Below are 15,297 nucleotides of genomic sequence, written 5' to 3' on the forward strand. Positions count from 1 at the left end.
CCCCTGTTGAAGACCCCTGACCTAAAGTATCAATACTATAGTATAGACTCATTATGCAGAATGTCCCGTTTCACAGGTTTTCCAACTAATCAAATTAATAAAAATCATTTGAAAATAGCAGATCTGCAAGCTCACAAAACGCGACGCATTGTGAGCTTGTAGATCTGCTATTTTCAAATGGCAGAAATGTATATTTGGCAGTAATCTACATAGGGTTTAAGTAATTTGTAATCATAATCAAAATCTACAAAGGGTTAGGATTACTAGTAACTAGAATTGAGGCAGTCCTTTGAACGGCTCTTTGAAAGGAACGGATCCCAGAGATCCAGCTCACTTCAAAGAGCCATAAATCCCATCTCTAGTGAGGAGGAGGAGTCACGTGACCGTGCATCAGATCCAACATGGCGGCGGTCAGACGCACCGTGTTGTTTTCCTCCTGTTTGTTTCTGTTGTTTTATGTTCATGTTTATCACTGCGTTCTGAATGAAGACCTGATGGAGCCATGCGATGCTCTGAGACTGGGACAATATCCTTTTATTGATTACTGATCATAACTACTGATCATTGATCCATGCTTTGAACTGATGATGATGATGATAGCAGTGATGCTTGCCTGTGATCACTGATTTAAAAGAATAGTGGAAATAGCAGATCTACAATGCTCTGAGACTATCATTTTATTGATTACTGATCATAACCTGATCGTTGATCCATGCTTTGAACTGATGATGATGATGATGATATCAGGGATGCTGAGATCACTGTCCTCGGCTAGTCAACATTTAAATTAATACGTGGGGCTGTCACGATTATGTCATTTTACATGACGATTAATTGTCACTCAAATAACTGCGATCAACGATTTAATTGTGTTTTTGTCGTTGACAATTACATTTCTGTTTGGCTTGTAGGCTTTGAAGTTGCACATGGTAGATATGACACAAAACCTAAATATACAAAGAACTTACTGACATATTTGACAAATTTACACTTTAAAAAGAACATTGATAGTGGAAATAGCAGATCTACAAGCTCACAAGCTTGTAGATCTGCTATTTTTACATGTTTGAACATATAAATTAAAAGGAGGGATGCGATGCTCTGAGACTGGGACAATATCCTTTTATTGATTACTGATCATAACCTGATCACTGAGCCATGCTTTGAACAGTTGATGATGATAGCAGTGATGCTAGCCTCTGATCACTGATTTAAAAATAGTGGAAATAGCAGATCTACAATGCTCTGACACTGGGACAATATCCTTTATTCATGTTTAATAGACTAGTCCTTACCCGTTCAAAGATATGAGCTCCGAAATGATGTGCAGTGTGTGGGTTATGGGGTGTGCACTGTGCACACAGTATACTGTATGAGGGATGGAAAGTAACTTTAACTGGTGCTTGCATGATAATATGTAGGAGCATCAATGTAAGAAATACCCGTTTCGTTTAATGGCTACAGAGATACTGTGTACCGATCTGCATGATTTTTGGACAACATCTGTAAATCTCAAATCTCAAAGCCCTAATAATAATTATAATAAACAATTGCTCTTCCTTGCGTTAGCATGGAGTCTGTTCTCTATAGACTAGAAGCGGACTGAGTGACAAAGTCCATGTATGAAACCGTTCCGTTGTGGGAGCGCTCAGGCTTGCATTGTTTGGTCTGCCTCGCTGGCTCGCACTCCATGCCCGACGCGTCGCATTAACGGCGAGTAGTGTATTTATTTTGTGTTGTGTTTTATTGTCAATCTTGACAAAATCACTGCACACGAGGCGACGTTGCCATTAAATAAGCGAGCTTTCGTGGGTCAGCAAGCATGCATGCAAAGGCAGGAGGTAAACAACACATCCAGTCAGCGCGCACTGCTATGACGCAGCACACGAACAGACCGTTTCTCAACCAGTAGTCCGCGGACCTGACCAGCGCCGCATGCATGCGAATCTGCGCTCCATGCATGCAACACAGACATTCACTCGTCCCCGACACAGACACACACAAACACACACACACACACACACCGGTCCTCTCACATTTGGAAAACATTGACGCTTATAACGAACAAGCGATTAAAACATTTTTGGGGGAAAAACTTATATAAAAATAATAATAATAATTAAAAAAAAAAAAAACTTCGATTTTTCGACTCGTACTTTTTGAGTCGCGGTGAGCGTGAGTCGATCGACGCGTCGATTTTCGATTTTTTTTCACATCCCTAATAGATACCTTTATTATCCCAAGGTGGAAATTCAGTTGTCCAGTTGTAGCACAGCAGTATACAGTCATTTACAAAGTTACAGAGAAGTAAGAACAAAGAAAGATAAGAGAAAAAACAAAACAAGAGCAGTACAGTACCAATAAAGAGAAGGTGCATCAATAGAGGGGGCGAATAATATATAAGTATATATACATAAAGTGACTTACAAAAAGAGACTGTGATTATAAATATGTTGATAGTGTTAATACTGTCTCCTCATGGAGGCCTGCGATGCTCTGAGACTGGGACAATATCCTTTTATTGATCATAACAACTGATCATTGATCCATGCTTTGAACTGATGATGATAGCAGTGATGCTTGCCTGTGATCACTGATTTAAAAGAATAGTGGAAATAGCAGATCTACAATGCTCTGAGACTGGGACAATATCCTTTATTAATGCTTAATGTTCATAATGTTGATTATAAATATGTTAATACTGTCTCCTCATGGAGGCCTGCGATGCTCTGAGACTGGGACAATATCCTTTTGGTGCATTATTTATTGATCATTGATCCATGCTTTGAACAGTTGATGATGATGATAGCAGGGAGGGATGCTGTCCTCGGCTAGTTGTTTAAATCAGTGCTTTTCAACCCTTTTCATATCAAGGTCAGTCAGTTACCTTGGTTCTCAGAGTGGGGAGAACCGCTGTTCTGTTATTATCGTTGGATAAGATTTGTTTTTTCTTCTTCTAATTGTGTAGACTTCTGGTAAATTAAGTAATGCTGATGTTTAGCAATAATTTAGCTCTTGAGAGCTAAATCACTATACACAACGCCTCGCGATGCAAGGTGTTGTATGCTTGTAGATCGGCTGTTTTCACTAGTTTAGTACATTTTATAGATGATAAATACAAAACGAACGCTTTAGGACAAGGTTTCCACCCGACAACGACGATATGCTATAAATATAAGGTGCTGGGAGTGAAAATTATAATGTTGGGGTGCCTCGGATTAAATAAATATTCATGGGGTGACCTGAGACAAAAACGTTTGGGAACCCCTGGAGTACATACTAACTGTAGTATGGTTCTCTGTATGCATGAATGAATGAATGAATACAGTGAATTATCTTTAACTCATGTTCAGGTATCTGTGCAGAGATCCATACTGTAGATACAGTAGATGAATGAATGATCTTTAACTCCTGGTCAGGTATTTGTGCAGAGATCCATACTGTAGATACAGTAGATGATCCATACTGTAGATACAGTAGATGAATGAATAATCTTTAACTCAGGTTCAGGTATTTGTGCAGAGATCCATACTGTAGATACAGTAGATGAATGAATAATCTTTAACTCAGGTTCAGGTATCTGTGCAGAGATCCATACTGTAGATACAGTAGATGAATGAATAATCTTTAACTCCTGGTCAGGTATCTGTGCAGAGATCCATACTGTAGATACAGTAGATGAATGAATAATCTTTAACTCAGGGTCAGGTATCTGTGCAGAGATCCATACTGTAGATACAGTAGATGATCCATACTGTAGATACAGTAGATGATCCATACTGTAGATACAGTAGATGAATGATTAGCCTATAGTAATAATCTTTAACTCATGGTCAGGTATCTGTGCAGAGATCCATACTGTAGATACAGTAGATGAATGAATGAATACAGTGAATAATCTTTAACTCAGGTTCAGGTATTTGTGCAGAGATCCATACTGTAGATACAGTAGATGAATGAATAATCTTTAACTCAGGGTCAGGTATCTGTGCAGAGATCCATACTGTAGATACAGTAGATGAATGAATAATCTTTAACTCAGGGTCAGGTATCTGTGCAGAGATCCATACTGTAGATACAGTAGATGATCCATACTGTAGATACAGTAGATGATCCATACTGTAGATACAGTAGATGAATGATTAGCCTATAGTAATAATCTTTAACTCATGGTCAGGTATCTGTGCAGAGATCCATACTGTAGATACAGTAGATGAATGAATGAATACAGTGAATAATCTTTAACTCAGGTTCAGGTATTTGTGCAGAGATCCATACTGTAGATACAGTAGATGAATGAATAATCTTTAACTCAGGGTCAGGTATCTGTGCAGAGATCCATACTGTAGATACAGTAGATGAATGAATAATCTTTAACTCCTGGTCAGGTATTTGTGCAGAGATCCATACTGTAGATACAGTAGATGAATGAATAATCTTTAACTCAGGATCAGGTATTTGTGCAGAGATCCATACTGTAGATACAGTAGATGATCCATACTGTAGATACAGTAGATGATCCATACTGTAGATACAGTAGATGATCCATACTGTAGATACAGTAGATGAATGATTAGCCTATAGTAATAATCTTTAACTCATGGTCAGGTATCTGTGCAGAGATCCATACTGTAGTACAGTAGATGAATGAATGAATACAGTGAATAATCTTTTACTCAGGTTCAGGTATTTGTGCAGAGATCCATACTGTAGATACAGTAGATGAATGAATAATCTTTAACTCAGGATCAGGTATTTGTGCAGAGATCCATACTGTAGATACAGTAGATGAATGAATAATCTTTAACTCCTGGTCAGGTATCTGTGCAGAGATCCATACTGTAGATACAGTAGATGAATGAATAATCTTTAACTCAGGGTCAGGTATCTGTGCAGAGATCCATACTGTAGATACAGTAGATGATCCATACTGTAGATACAGTAGATAATCCATACTGTAGATACAGTAGATGAATGATTAGCCTATAGTAATAATCTTTAACTCATGGTCAGGTATCTGTGCAGAGATCCATACTGTAGATACAGTAGATGAATGAATGAATACAGTGAATAATCTTTAACTCAGGTTCAGGTATTTGTGCAGAGATCCATACTGTAGATACAGTAGATGAATGAATAATCTTTAACTCAGGATCAGGTATTTGTGCAGAGATCCATACTGTAGATACAGTAGATGAATGAATAATCTTTAACTCAGGATCAGGTATTTGTGCAGAGATCCATACTGTAGATACAGTAGATGAATGAATAATCTTTAACTCCTGGTCAGGTATTTGTGCAGAGATCCATACTGTAGATACAGTAGATGAATGAATAATCTTTAACTCAGGATCAGGTATCTGTGCAGAGATCCATACTGTAGATACAGTAGATGAATGAATAATCTTTAACTCAGGATCAGGTATCTGTGCAGAGATCCATACTGTAGATACAGTAGATGAATGAATAATCTTTAACTCAGGATCAGGTATTTGTGCAGAGATCCATACTGTAGATACAGTAGATGAATGAATAATCTTTAACTCAGGATCAGGTATCTGTGCAGAGATCCATACTGTAGATACAGTAGATGAATGAATAATCTTTAACTCAGGATCAGGTATCTGTGCAGAGATCCATACTGTAGATACAGTAGATGAATGAATAATCTTTAACTCAGGATCAGGTATTTGTGCAGAGATCCATACTGTAGATACAGTAGATGATCCATACTGTAGATACAGTAGATGAATGAATAATCTTTAACTCAGGATCAGGTATTTGTGCAGAGATCCAAAGATAGATGAATCCACACAGGAACCTGAGAACTGCAAGGACATGACAGCATGGGGTACGTACTGCACCACACGTCAATCACATGATGACAGCTGTCAATCATAATGTACATGACAGCATGGCTGTGTGATTAACGATCACTTAATGACCGGTTTGGTCAACCTGAAAGCAAACTCCACCTGCCCCCAAAGTTTGATTTACCAGAGGCAGGCGGGCAACCCTTATTGCAAAGTCACACATCTTAACGTCTAGGAATTGATTTGATTGGCTTCACATGACATGTATGATAAACAGTATAGAATAGATATATCTATGTATTTATAACAATACATAACATGTTTCAGTGGAGTGTCCACCTATAGTATTATATAATATATATATTTATATATATATTTCAGTGGAGTGTCTCCCTATAGTATTATATAATATATATATTTATTTATATATATATTTCAGTGGAGTGTCTCCCTATAGTATTATATAATATATATATAATATATATATTTATGTTTATGTTTCAGTGGAGTGTCTCCCTATAGTATAATATATATATTTATGTTTATGTTTATATTTCAGTGGAGTGTCTCCCTATAGTATTATATAATATATAATGTTTATGTTTATATTTCAGTGGAGTGTCTCCCTATAGTATTATATAATATATAATATATATATATATGTTTATATTTCAGTGGAGTGTCTCCCTATAGTATTATATAATATATATATATGTTTATGTTTATATTTCAGTGGAGTGTCTCCCTATAGTATTATATAATATATACATTTATATTTCAGTGGAGTGTCTCCCTATAGTATTATATAATATATACATTTATATTTGAGTGGAGTGTCTCCCTATAGTATTATATAATATATAATATATATTTATGTTTATATTTCAGTGGAGTGTCTCCCTATAGTATTATATATTATATAATATATATATTTATGTTTATGTTTCAGTGGAGTGTCTCCCCGCCCCCAACATCAGCTGTCGTCTGGCCAACGGGTCAGAGTTCAAGTTCACTGGAGAAGAGGTGGGATTCAACAAGACCATACCCTGTAGGAATGTGTAAGTTATTAAATATGATACTGTACATTATACTGTACAAGACCTTCCCCTGTAGGAATGTGTAAGTTATTAAATATCTATCTATATACACACTGTACACACTGTACAACAAGACAATAAGACCATACCCTGTAGGAATGTGTAAGTTATTAAATATCTATCTATATACACACTGTACAACAAGACAATAAGACCATACCCTGTAGGAATGTGTAAGTTACTACATTACATTACATATTTACTGTACAATACAAGACAGTTCACAGTTTACAGTTTAGGCATTTAGCAGACACTTTTAATCCAAAGCGACTTACAATAAGCAGATAAAACATAACTATAATAAACAAGATAACATGTCAGAATATCAACAACAATATAACAAATGCGAGTGCATCTCTCCACTCCGACATGTCTCCTTTCCGACATGTCTCCATTCCGACACTAACCCTAACCCTAAACCGAACCCCTATGGGAGTGTCGCTACTCCGACAATAAGAAGTCAATTTCGGAGTGGCGACATGGAACATGGAACATGGAATGGATCTATCTATCTACACACACATACACACACACACACACACACACACACACACACACACACACACACACACTGTACAATACAACAAGACTGTAGGAATGTTATTACATACATAATGTAATATTGTTGTTTATGTTTTCTAGGAGTGGATATTCCTATAAAGTAGCGGTGGCTCTGTCTCTGTTCCTGGGCTGGCTGGGAGCTGATCGATTCTACCTGGGATATCCTGCTTTAGGTAACCTATCAATAAACACATGTTTATAATGGATATCCTGCTTTAGGTAACCTATCAATAACACTGTTTATCTCGCATCACGAGGTGTTGTGTGCTTGTAGATCTGCTGTTTTCACTAGTTTTGTGCGACAGTCTTGTATGATGAAGCAGGGCTTTGCTTTACCAAAAGACGTACACATTTGAAACTTGGAGATACGAGGTTTCTGCCCGACAGTGACGATATTTTAGTGATTATGTTGCGAGGAATACGTTGAGATAACAGCCATTTTGGTTAGAACTGACTGAAAATAACTTTGTACTTCAAGTTTAAAATGATACTAAATATTTTTTCAAGTATCCAAATATTATCAAATTATCTCGCGGCACCCCAGGGTGCCCCGTCACCCACTTTGAAAACCCCTGGCCTAGACTTGTGGTAAATGAACCAGCTGTTAAACAATCATTTAACTCTTGAGAGTGCAAAATGAACCCGTTCAGGTCTGTTTGACTCTCAAGATTTAAATATCTATAAGGGTCCTTTTGGTTACCAACTGTCTTATAATTGAGCTGGGGACCACCTGGAGGTCCCCAGCTCAAGGACCACTGGTGGTCCCCGGACCCCAGCTGCAGGCTTTGCATCTTGCAAAAAGTGGGATTGACCGTCAGTTGGACTGTGACTGACCGTCAGTTGGACTGTGACTGACCGTCAGTTGGACTGTGACTGACCGTCAGTTGGACTGTGACTGACCGTCCGTCGAAAAGGACGTCCCCCCTGGCGGCCGAGCCCCGTTTCAAAGGAAACTGTTGAAACAGAGCAAAGGCTGCCATTGGTTGATAATAGGGCAGGGGTCTTCAACGTTTTCAGGCCGGGGACCCCTTAGTTGAGAGAGAGATGAAGCAGGGACCCCCAGATTCCATATAGTTTCATCGTTTGACGGCACAATCATCAGTGTATTTCGGATTCATGTCAATTTTCGTTTTCAAATATTTAACCTCTTGTACTTAGTCTACTCTTTTTCTCCTCTACACCAAACCTCTGCCGAAAATAGCCGATCTACAATCTCACAACGCCTTGCAGCGCGAGGCGTTGTGAGCTTGTAGATCAGCTATTTTTGGCTAAAGTTCTCAGAATATGACGCTAGGGTTCAAGTGGTTAATATAAAAAAGGAGAAGGAAAAAAAAAACTTCTTTCACACAAAGATTTGACGGAGCTCCTTGTAGTGACTCTGAGGACCCCCTAGGGGTCCCGGACCCCCTGTTGAAGACCCCTGGAATAGGGCATTAACCAAAAACACTCCCACTAGAGAAAGTCGAAGTTGAAAAAAAAAACCTTTCTATTGTGAAAATAGCAGATCTACATGCTCGCAACGCGAACGCGAGGCGTTGTGAGCATGTAGATCTGCTATTTTCACAATGTCTGCCTCTATATATGTGACAATTTGGACAAAGTTTAATTTGTCATTTTAGAGGTATTAAAAAAGTCCTTAAATTGTCACTTTAGAAATGTACAGATACCCTCTATACACTTAAACTTTATGTTGGTTTGTTTACAGTTGAGTGAGAAAACAATGTTTCACATTAAGTTAATGATCTGGGGCCCCCCCAAAATGACTGGGGGGTCGTGTGTGATGTGATGACGTCATCAAACGATAAAATCTCTCTTTTCATATCAAGGTCCATTATTTAGTCATCATTGAGCCACAGAACCATTTAACAATCTCTCTCTCTCTCTCTCTCATTCATTCTCTATGTCTCTCTCCCAGGCCTATTAAAGTTCTGTACAGTGGGGTTCTGTGGAATAGGCAGTCTGGTGGACTTCATGCTCATCGCCATGCAGGTTGGTTTGACAAACACTTAATATGCTAATGAGGTGTGCTGTCTTCCCTCTCAGCTGGTCATGTTATCATCTACTCAGGGCTTTTAGGATGGAACACCCAGGACAGTTTTTAAGTTGCTTGGTTAAATATTTAGAAAGATATTTGGTATTCCTTCTTCTGGGCCTCACCCCCGTTCCTTTACAAACCCATTGTAACTTCAACTCCGTTTTAACCTTGATAGATCCATCTAATAGACCTGTCCTTGAGTTCTGGTGACTCATACATGCAACACACGCACGCACGCACGCACACACACGTGCACACACATGCGCGCAGTGCACACCCCCTCCTCTTCATCCCAGTGCATTAAGTGATGAAGACATCAGGACAGTGTGACTGATGGTTGATGTAATGAAACACAATGGACTGATAAGTGACTGATAGACACACAGGTCAGGGTGACCACATGTCTCTGTCTCTCCTTTCACTTTAAGTCTACCCGTTAGTTTACCCGTGGGTACTCGTCGGTACCTGCGTTTGATGGGTGAAAACGGGCGGAATATATACTAGGGCATTCATCGAATATTCGAATTATTCGACATTGTTCACCAAAGTCTAATATATATATATTTTTTAATCTATAGTTTATAAAGCTTGGCTAGATATGAAGTCATAAGAATGAGTTGTCAATGCCCCTGGTGGATGAATTTGTTCATTTGAACTGGGGACCCCCACCCTGACAAGCACTTGGAATTGTAGGTATTACATTTAATGTGACTCGGTTCCACAGATACATATTGTGAAAATAATGTTGGCCTCTTGCTTACTTAACCCTTTAAGTGCCTATCCCGAACTAGTCCGGGATATTCGGGATCAAAAACAATTTTTTATTTGCTATTTTACTTACCCCGAGCTGCTTGGAGCAACGTGGGTGGTCCCGGCTCGCCCAGCGCTCACCAACGAGAGACGCTAGATGCTCCGACCATTTATTCCATTGAAAATGGTTTAAAATAAAGTTTAGAGCCCCCCAAAAAAACCTCAATCTATACTGTCGGCGGCGCGACATATTCCAGGGTGCCTATCCCGAACTAGTCCGGGATATTTAATAAAATGAATTATTTAATCGGAGGCCTCAACGAAGCCCTGGTCTAAACGTCCATCCATGGCCGGGACTTAGACTCGGCCATCCACGGGCCGTATTCGCGCTAACGGCCGCATCGCACCGCCCACTCCAATAATAAATCACATCTTTAGACAGGATTTTCTCCGGATTGTGTCCCCAGACCCAATGAGAAAGTTTTTTGCGGCTGGAATAGCTTTAGATCGGGCTTCTAAAGGGGTTAGCATTTTGGCTACGTGTCAGCTAGCTTCCTCCTCTCGACACCCACAGCATTGACCGGAGTGAAAACACAAGGCAGTTGGGGGAGGGTCGACGAAAGCTATAAAGAAGGTCTATGGAGATTTTTCTGGCACTCTAGCACCCCTTGTGGCCGGATGGCACTGTATGAGTTAATATTTGACAGTTTGGCCAGTCCTGTCGAATATTCGACTATTCGAATACTTTGAGGTTGAATAATTCGAATACTAAAAATCACTATTCGTGAATGCCCTAGCATATACTATTATACATTGGCTGGTGTGGGGACGGGCGGTGCGGGACATTTTATTGTGAAAACGGTCCCCTGCTAAAGAAGGTCACAGAAGCACACAGTGAGCAGCAGGACACAGCATTGTTTCCACCTAAACAACGTGGAGCACACAGTCAGTCAGTGTGGAAGCAGGACACACACAACACAGACACCACCACAGCATGCACCAGCACCTTATCCCAGTGTTTCTCAACCTTTTTCTGCATGGGCAACATTTTCATGTCCCAAGAATCCATGGCACACCAAAATAATACGGGGGTGTAAATATCGTCACTGTCGGGAAGAAACCTTGTATCTACAAGTTTCAAATTGGTACGTTTCTTTGCAAAGTAAAGCCCTGCTTCATCATACAAGGCTGTCGCACAACAGTAGTGCAAACAGCAGATCTACAAGCACACAACGCCTCGCAAAATGATAAATACAATACTGGCTTTCAAGCAGTTTCAAGGGGCACACTTGATCCTTCTCATGGGCACACCAAAGGTCCCCAGGACCAGTGGTTGAGAGACACTGCCTTAGCCCATGTTCTCATCATAGCAAGGGTGCTTTAAAAGATGGTTCTAATTACATCATTTATTATCTTAGATTGTGGGACCCTCAGATGGTTCTAATTACATCATATATTATATTATATTATATTATATTATATTATATTATATTATATTATATTATATTATCTTACAGATAGTGGGACCCTCAGATGGTTCTAATTACATCATATATGTATTATCTTACAGATTGTAGGACCCTCGGATGGTTCTAATTACATCATATATTATCTTACAGATTGTGGGACCCTCAGATGGTTCTAATTACATCATATATTATTTTACAGATTGTGGGACCCTCAGATGGTTCTAATTACATCGTAGATTACTACGGAGCCAGACTGACCAGGCTGTCAATCAACAACGAGACCTTCAGGAGGACACAGTTCTCACCCTGAAGGTACAAACTACACCTTTATTTATCTCACCCTGAGGTACAAACTACACCTTTATTTATCTCACCCTGAGGTACAAACTACACCTTTATTTATCTCACCCTGAAGGTACAAACTACACCTTTATTTATCTCACCCTAAAGGTACAAACTACACCTTTATTTATCTCACCCTGAGGTACAAACTACACCTTTATTTATCTCACCCTGAGGTACAAACTACACCATAGTTGTGTCCACCATTCAGACCTGATGCTGATGCTATAGAGACGGGGGTTCCCAAACTTTTTTGTCTCAGGGCAGCCCATTAATATATATATTTGTTTAATCCGAGGCACCCCTACATTATAATTTTCACTCCCAGCACCTTATATTTATAGCATATCGTCGTTGTCGGGTGGAAACCTTGTATGTCCAAAACCGTTCGTTTTCTATTTATCATCTATAAAATGTACTAAACTAGTGAAAACTGCAGATCTACAAGCACACGATGCGAGGCGTTGTGTCCTTGTGGAGCAGTGTCCATCAGTTGAAACTATAGTTTTACATCTCTGTTTTTATGTCAGCCCGTGTCCAGTTTTCTTGCTCCGACCGCTTGGTTGCAAAACATTTCTGCAACCAGTCACGCATGTGCGTTACTGCTTCTGTGAAACTTCACTGGGAAAATGAGGAACTGACTGTGACGAAATAAGAGATTCTCATGAATTAAAGCTATACTGTGTAAGTTGCTCAACTAGTGGTCAGAGCTGTATAGCGAACCGCGGTCGTGTCCGCGTCTTTCGGCCGTTTTTCGCCGCGTACCGGGCCTCTCACCACCGCGTCCGTCTGCAGCTCGCCGAGATCTATCTTTAGAGGGGTCCCTGGTTCCTGTGCGTTCAGGCATTCCAGAGAAACGGACTCCTTCACCCGAGTATATGTTGTTGTTATGTTGAGGCAAGCTACTTCCTGAGAAGTCAGCAAGATGCGCCTGTGATTGGCTGGTGGTGTACCATGTGTTTATGATCTGCGATATGATTGGCCAACGTATACACATGATGCAGATGACGTCATTTTGCCGCGAAATTCTCCCCCCCCCCACGGCTCATAGAAAATATATAAAGAGAAGGCTTTATAAGCTGAAATTAACGGAGTGGGGGTTCTAAAACTTTAGCGATTTAACAGTTAGGACAATTTTAAGATTTGTTTTATAAAAAAAGTTACGTGGTATAACTTTAAGTAATGCAGATTTTTAAAGGGCCGACCATGCTTTTAAAACTATATTTTTTGTATAAATATATGCTCAAAATTGAGTCTTAGACAGGTTTTAACCCTCAACAAACACTTTTTTGTTTGTTCTAGCTCTACTATAATGAGGCTCTCCAGCTGCAATACCAAAACGGCCTCTGTTTGCTCAGGGGCGCATCTAGTGGGGTTTTTCCACCCCTCCCCCCTCCCCTCCTCTTCACTCCTCCCCGGACCCCACGTTGACAACAAATAATGTTAATATTGGGCCAATACAAAAATAGGATAATGTTGCAGCTCTGATTATAGCCTACTGTAGGCCTATGTTGTATGTTATAGGCCTACTGTCAAATGACACAGGGCGACCGTTGCTAGACCAGACATTACAGAAAGTTAATCTACATTAGACAATCAACCCCACCTGCATTGTATTTATGTATAAAAAAAAGTAAAAAAAAAAAAAAAGTTTTTTGAAAAAAAGTTTTTGAGAAAAAAAAGTTTTTTGAAAAAAAAGTTTTTGAAAAAAAAAGTTTTGAAAAAAAAGTTTTGCAAAAAAAAAGTTTTTGAAAAAAAAAGTTTTTTTGAAAAAAAAATTTTTTTTGAAAAAAAAGTTTTGAAAAAAAAAATGTTTTTGATTTTTTTTTTTTTTTGACTGAAAAAAAAAAAAACGGGAAACGCGTGTGACGTCACATGCGTCAACTCTCAGAACAGCACTGTTCTGAGAACCCGTGGAAAGCTTTTCATCTCTGTCTTCCCAAAACCAGAGAAAGACACAATGGTCAGAAATAGGACTTTGTGAGGATAGAAGGTGCCAGTGGGACCCCAAAAAAAGGTTTTAAAATAGAAAAAGTGAAAATTCATGGTGTAGGTCCTTTAACAATAACCTGTCTCTCTCTCTCTCCCTCTGTGCAGGGATGAAGTGGGGTGTCTTCCTCTGGTGTTGTCATGTAAATACTGAGGATCTGCAACAAGATGTTACACACACACACACACACACACACACACACACACACACTAGGGCATCAACGACTTGTGATTTTTGTAAGTCGACTCGACTCAGTAAAAAGTTGAGTTGAAGTCGACTTTATCGTTTGATGACGTCATCACATCGCACACGACCCCCCCAATTATTTTGGGGGGTCCCCAGATGATTAACTTAATGTAAAACATTGTTTTCTCACTCAATAGTAAACAAACCAACATAAAGTTTAAGTGTATAGAGGGTATCTGCACATTTCTAAAGTGACAATTTAAGGACTTTTTAATACCTCTAAAATGACAAATTAAACATTGGCCAAATTGTCAAATATATAGAGGCAGAAATTGTGAAAATAGCAGATCTACCTGCTCACAACGCCTTGCGTTGCGAGGCGTTGTGAGCATGTAGATCTGCTATTTTCACAATAGAAAGTATTTTCGACTTTCTACTTTCTCTGGTGGGAGTCGACTTGTGTAATGAAGTCGACTGAGTCGAATTGTCGACTTTTTTTAGTTAATGCCCTACTATCTATCTATCTATCCACACACACACACACACACACACACACACACACACACACACACACACACACACACACACACACACACACACACACACACACACACACACACACACACACACACACACACACACACACACACACGTGTAAAGCATTGATCAAAGAAGAAAAGACAGAAGAGATTTTTTTTTCTTATTTCAGTTGAACTGTTATTGTGTCAGAAGCTGCTAGAGTTGGAATGCATTGTTCTGTCTCTTTATGTACATAACAATAAACACATTACTGTACATTCATGCATCTGTTAAACACACACGCACGCACGCACGCACGCACGCACGCACGCACACACACACACACACACACACACACACACACACACACACACACACACACACACACACACACACACACACACACACACACACACACACACACACACACACACACACACACACAGGGCTGTCACAATTACTACATTGCACATTGCAGATCTACAAGCTCACAACACGTTGTGAGCTTGTAGATCGGTTATTTCCACCACCAATG

At 39.5% G+C, this 15,297-nt stretch overlaps 1 protein-coding gene across 1 annotated transcript; it reads left to right on the forward strand.

Annotated features, from left to right (window-relative positions):
* The first annotated feature begins 402 nt into the window (after positions 1–402).
* Positions 403–14,545, forward strand: tm2d1 (TM2 domain containing 1). The gene is made up of 7 exons (XM_080722153.1): positions 403–526; positions 5,778–5,851; positions 6,763–6,871; positions 7,553–7,644; positions 9,387–9,460; positions 11,925–12,037; positions 14,165–14,545. Exons 1-6 carry the CDS (start codon positions 495–497, stop codon positions 12,033–12,035), a joined length of 492 nt encoding a protein of 163 aa, XP_080578279.1. The 5' UTR covers positions 403–494; the 3' UTR covers positions 12,036–12,037; positions 14,165–14,545.
* Positions 14,546–15,297: the final 752 nt, after the last annotated feature.

The sequence above is a fragment of the Nannobrachium achirus genome (assembly GCF_963921795.1).
Source record: "Nannobrachium achirus genome assembly, chromosome: 1".
NCBI classification, from domain to species: Eukaryota; Metazoa; Chordata; class Actinopteri; order Myctophiformes; family Myctophidae; genus Nannobrachium; species Nannobrachium achirus.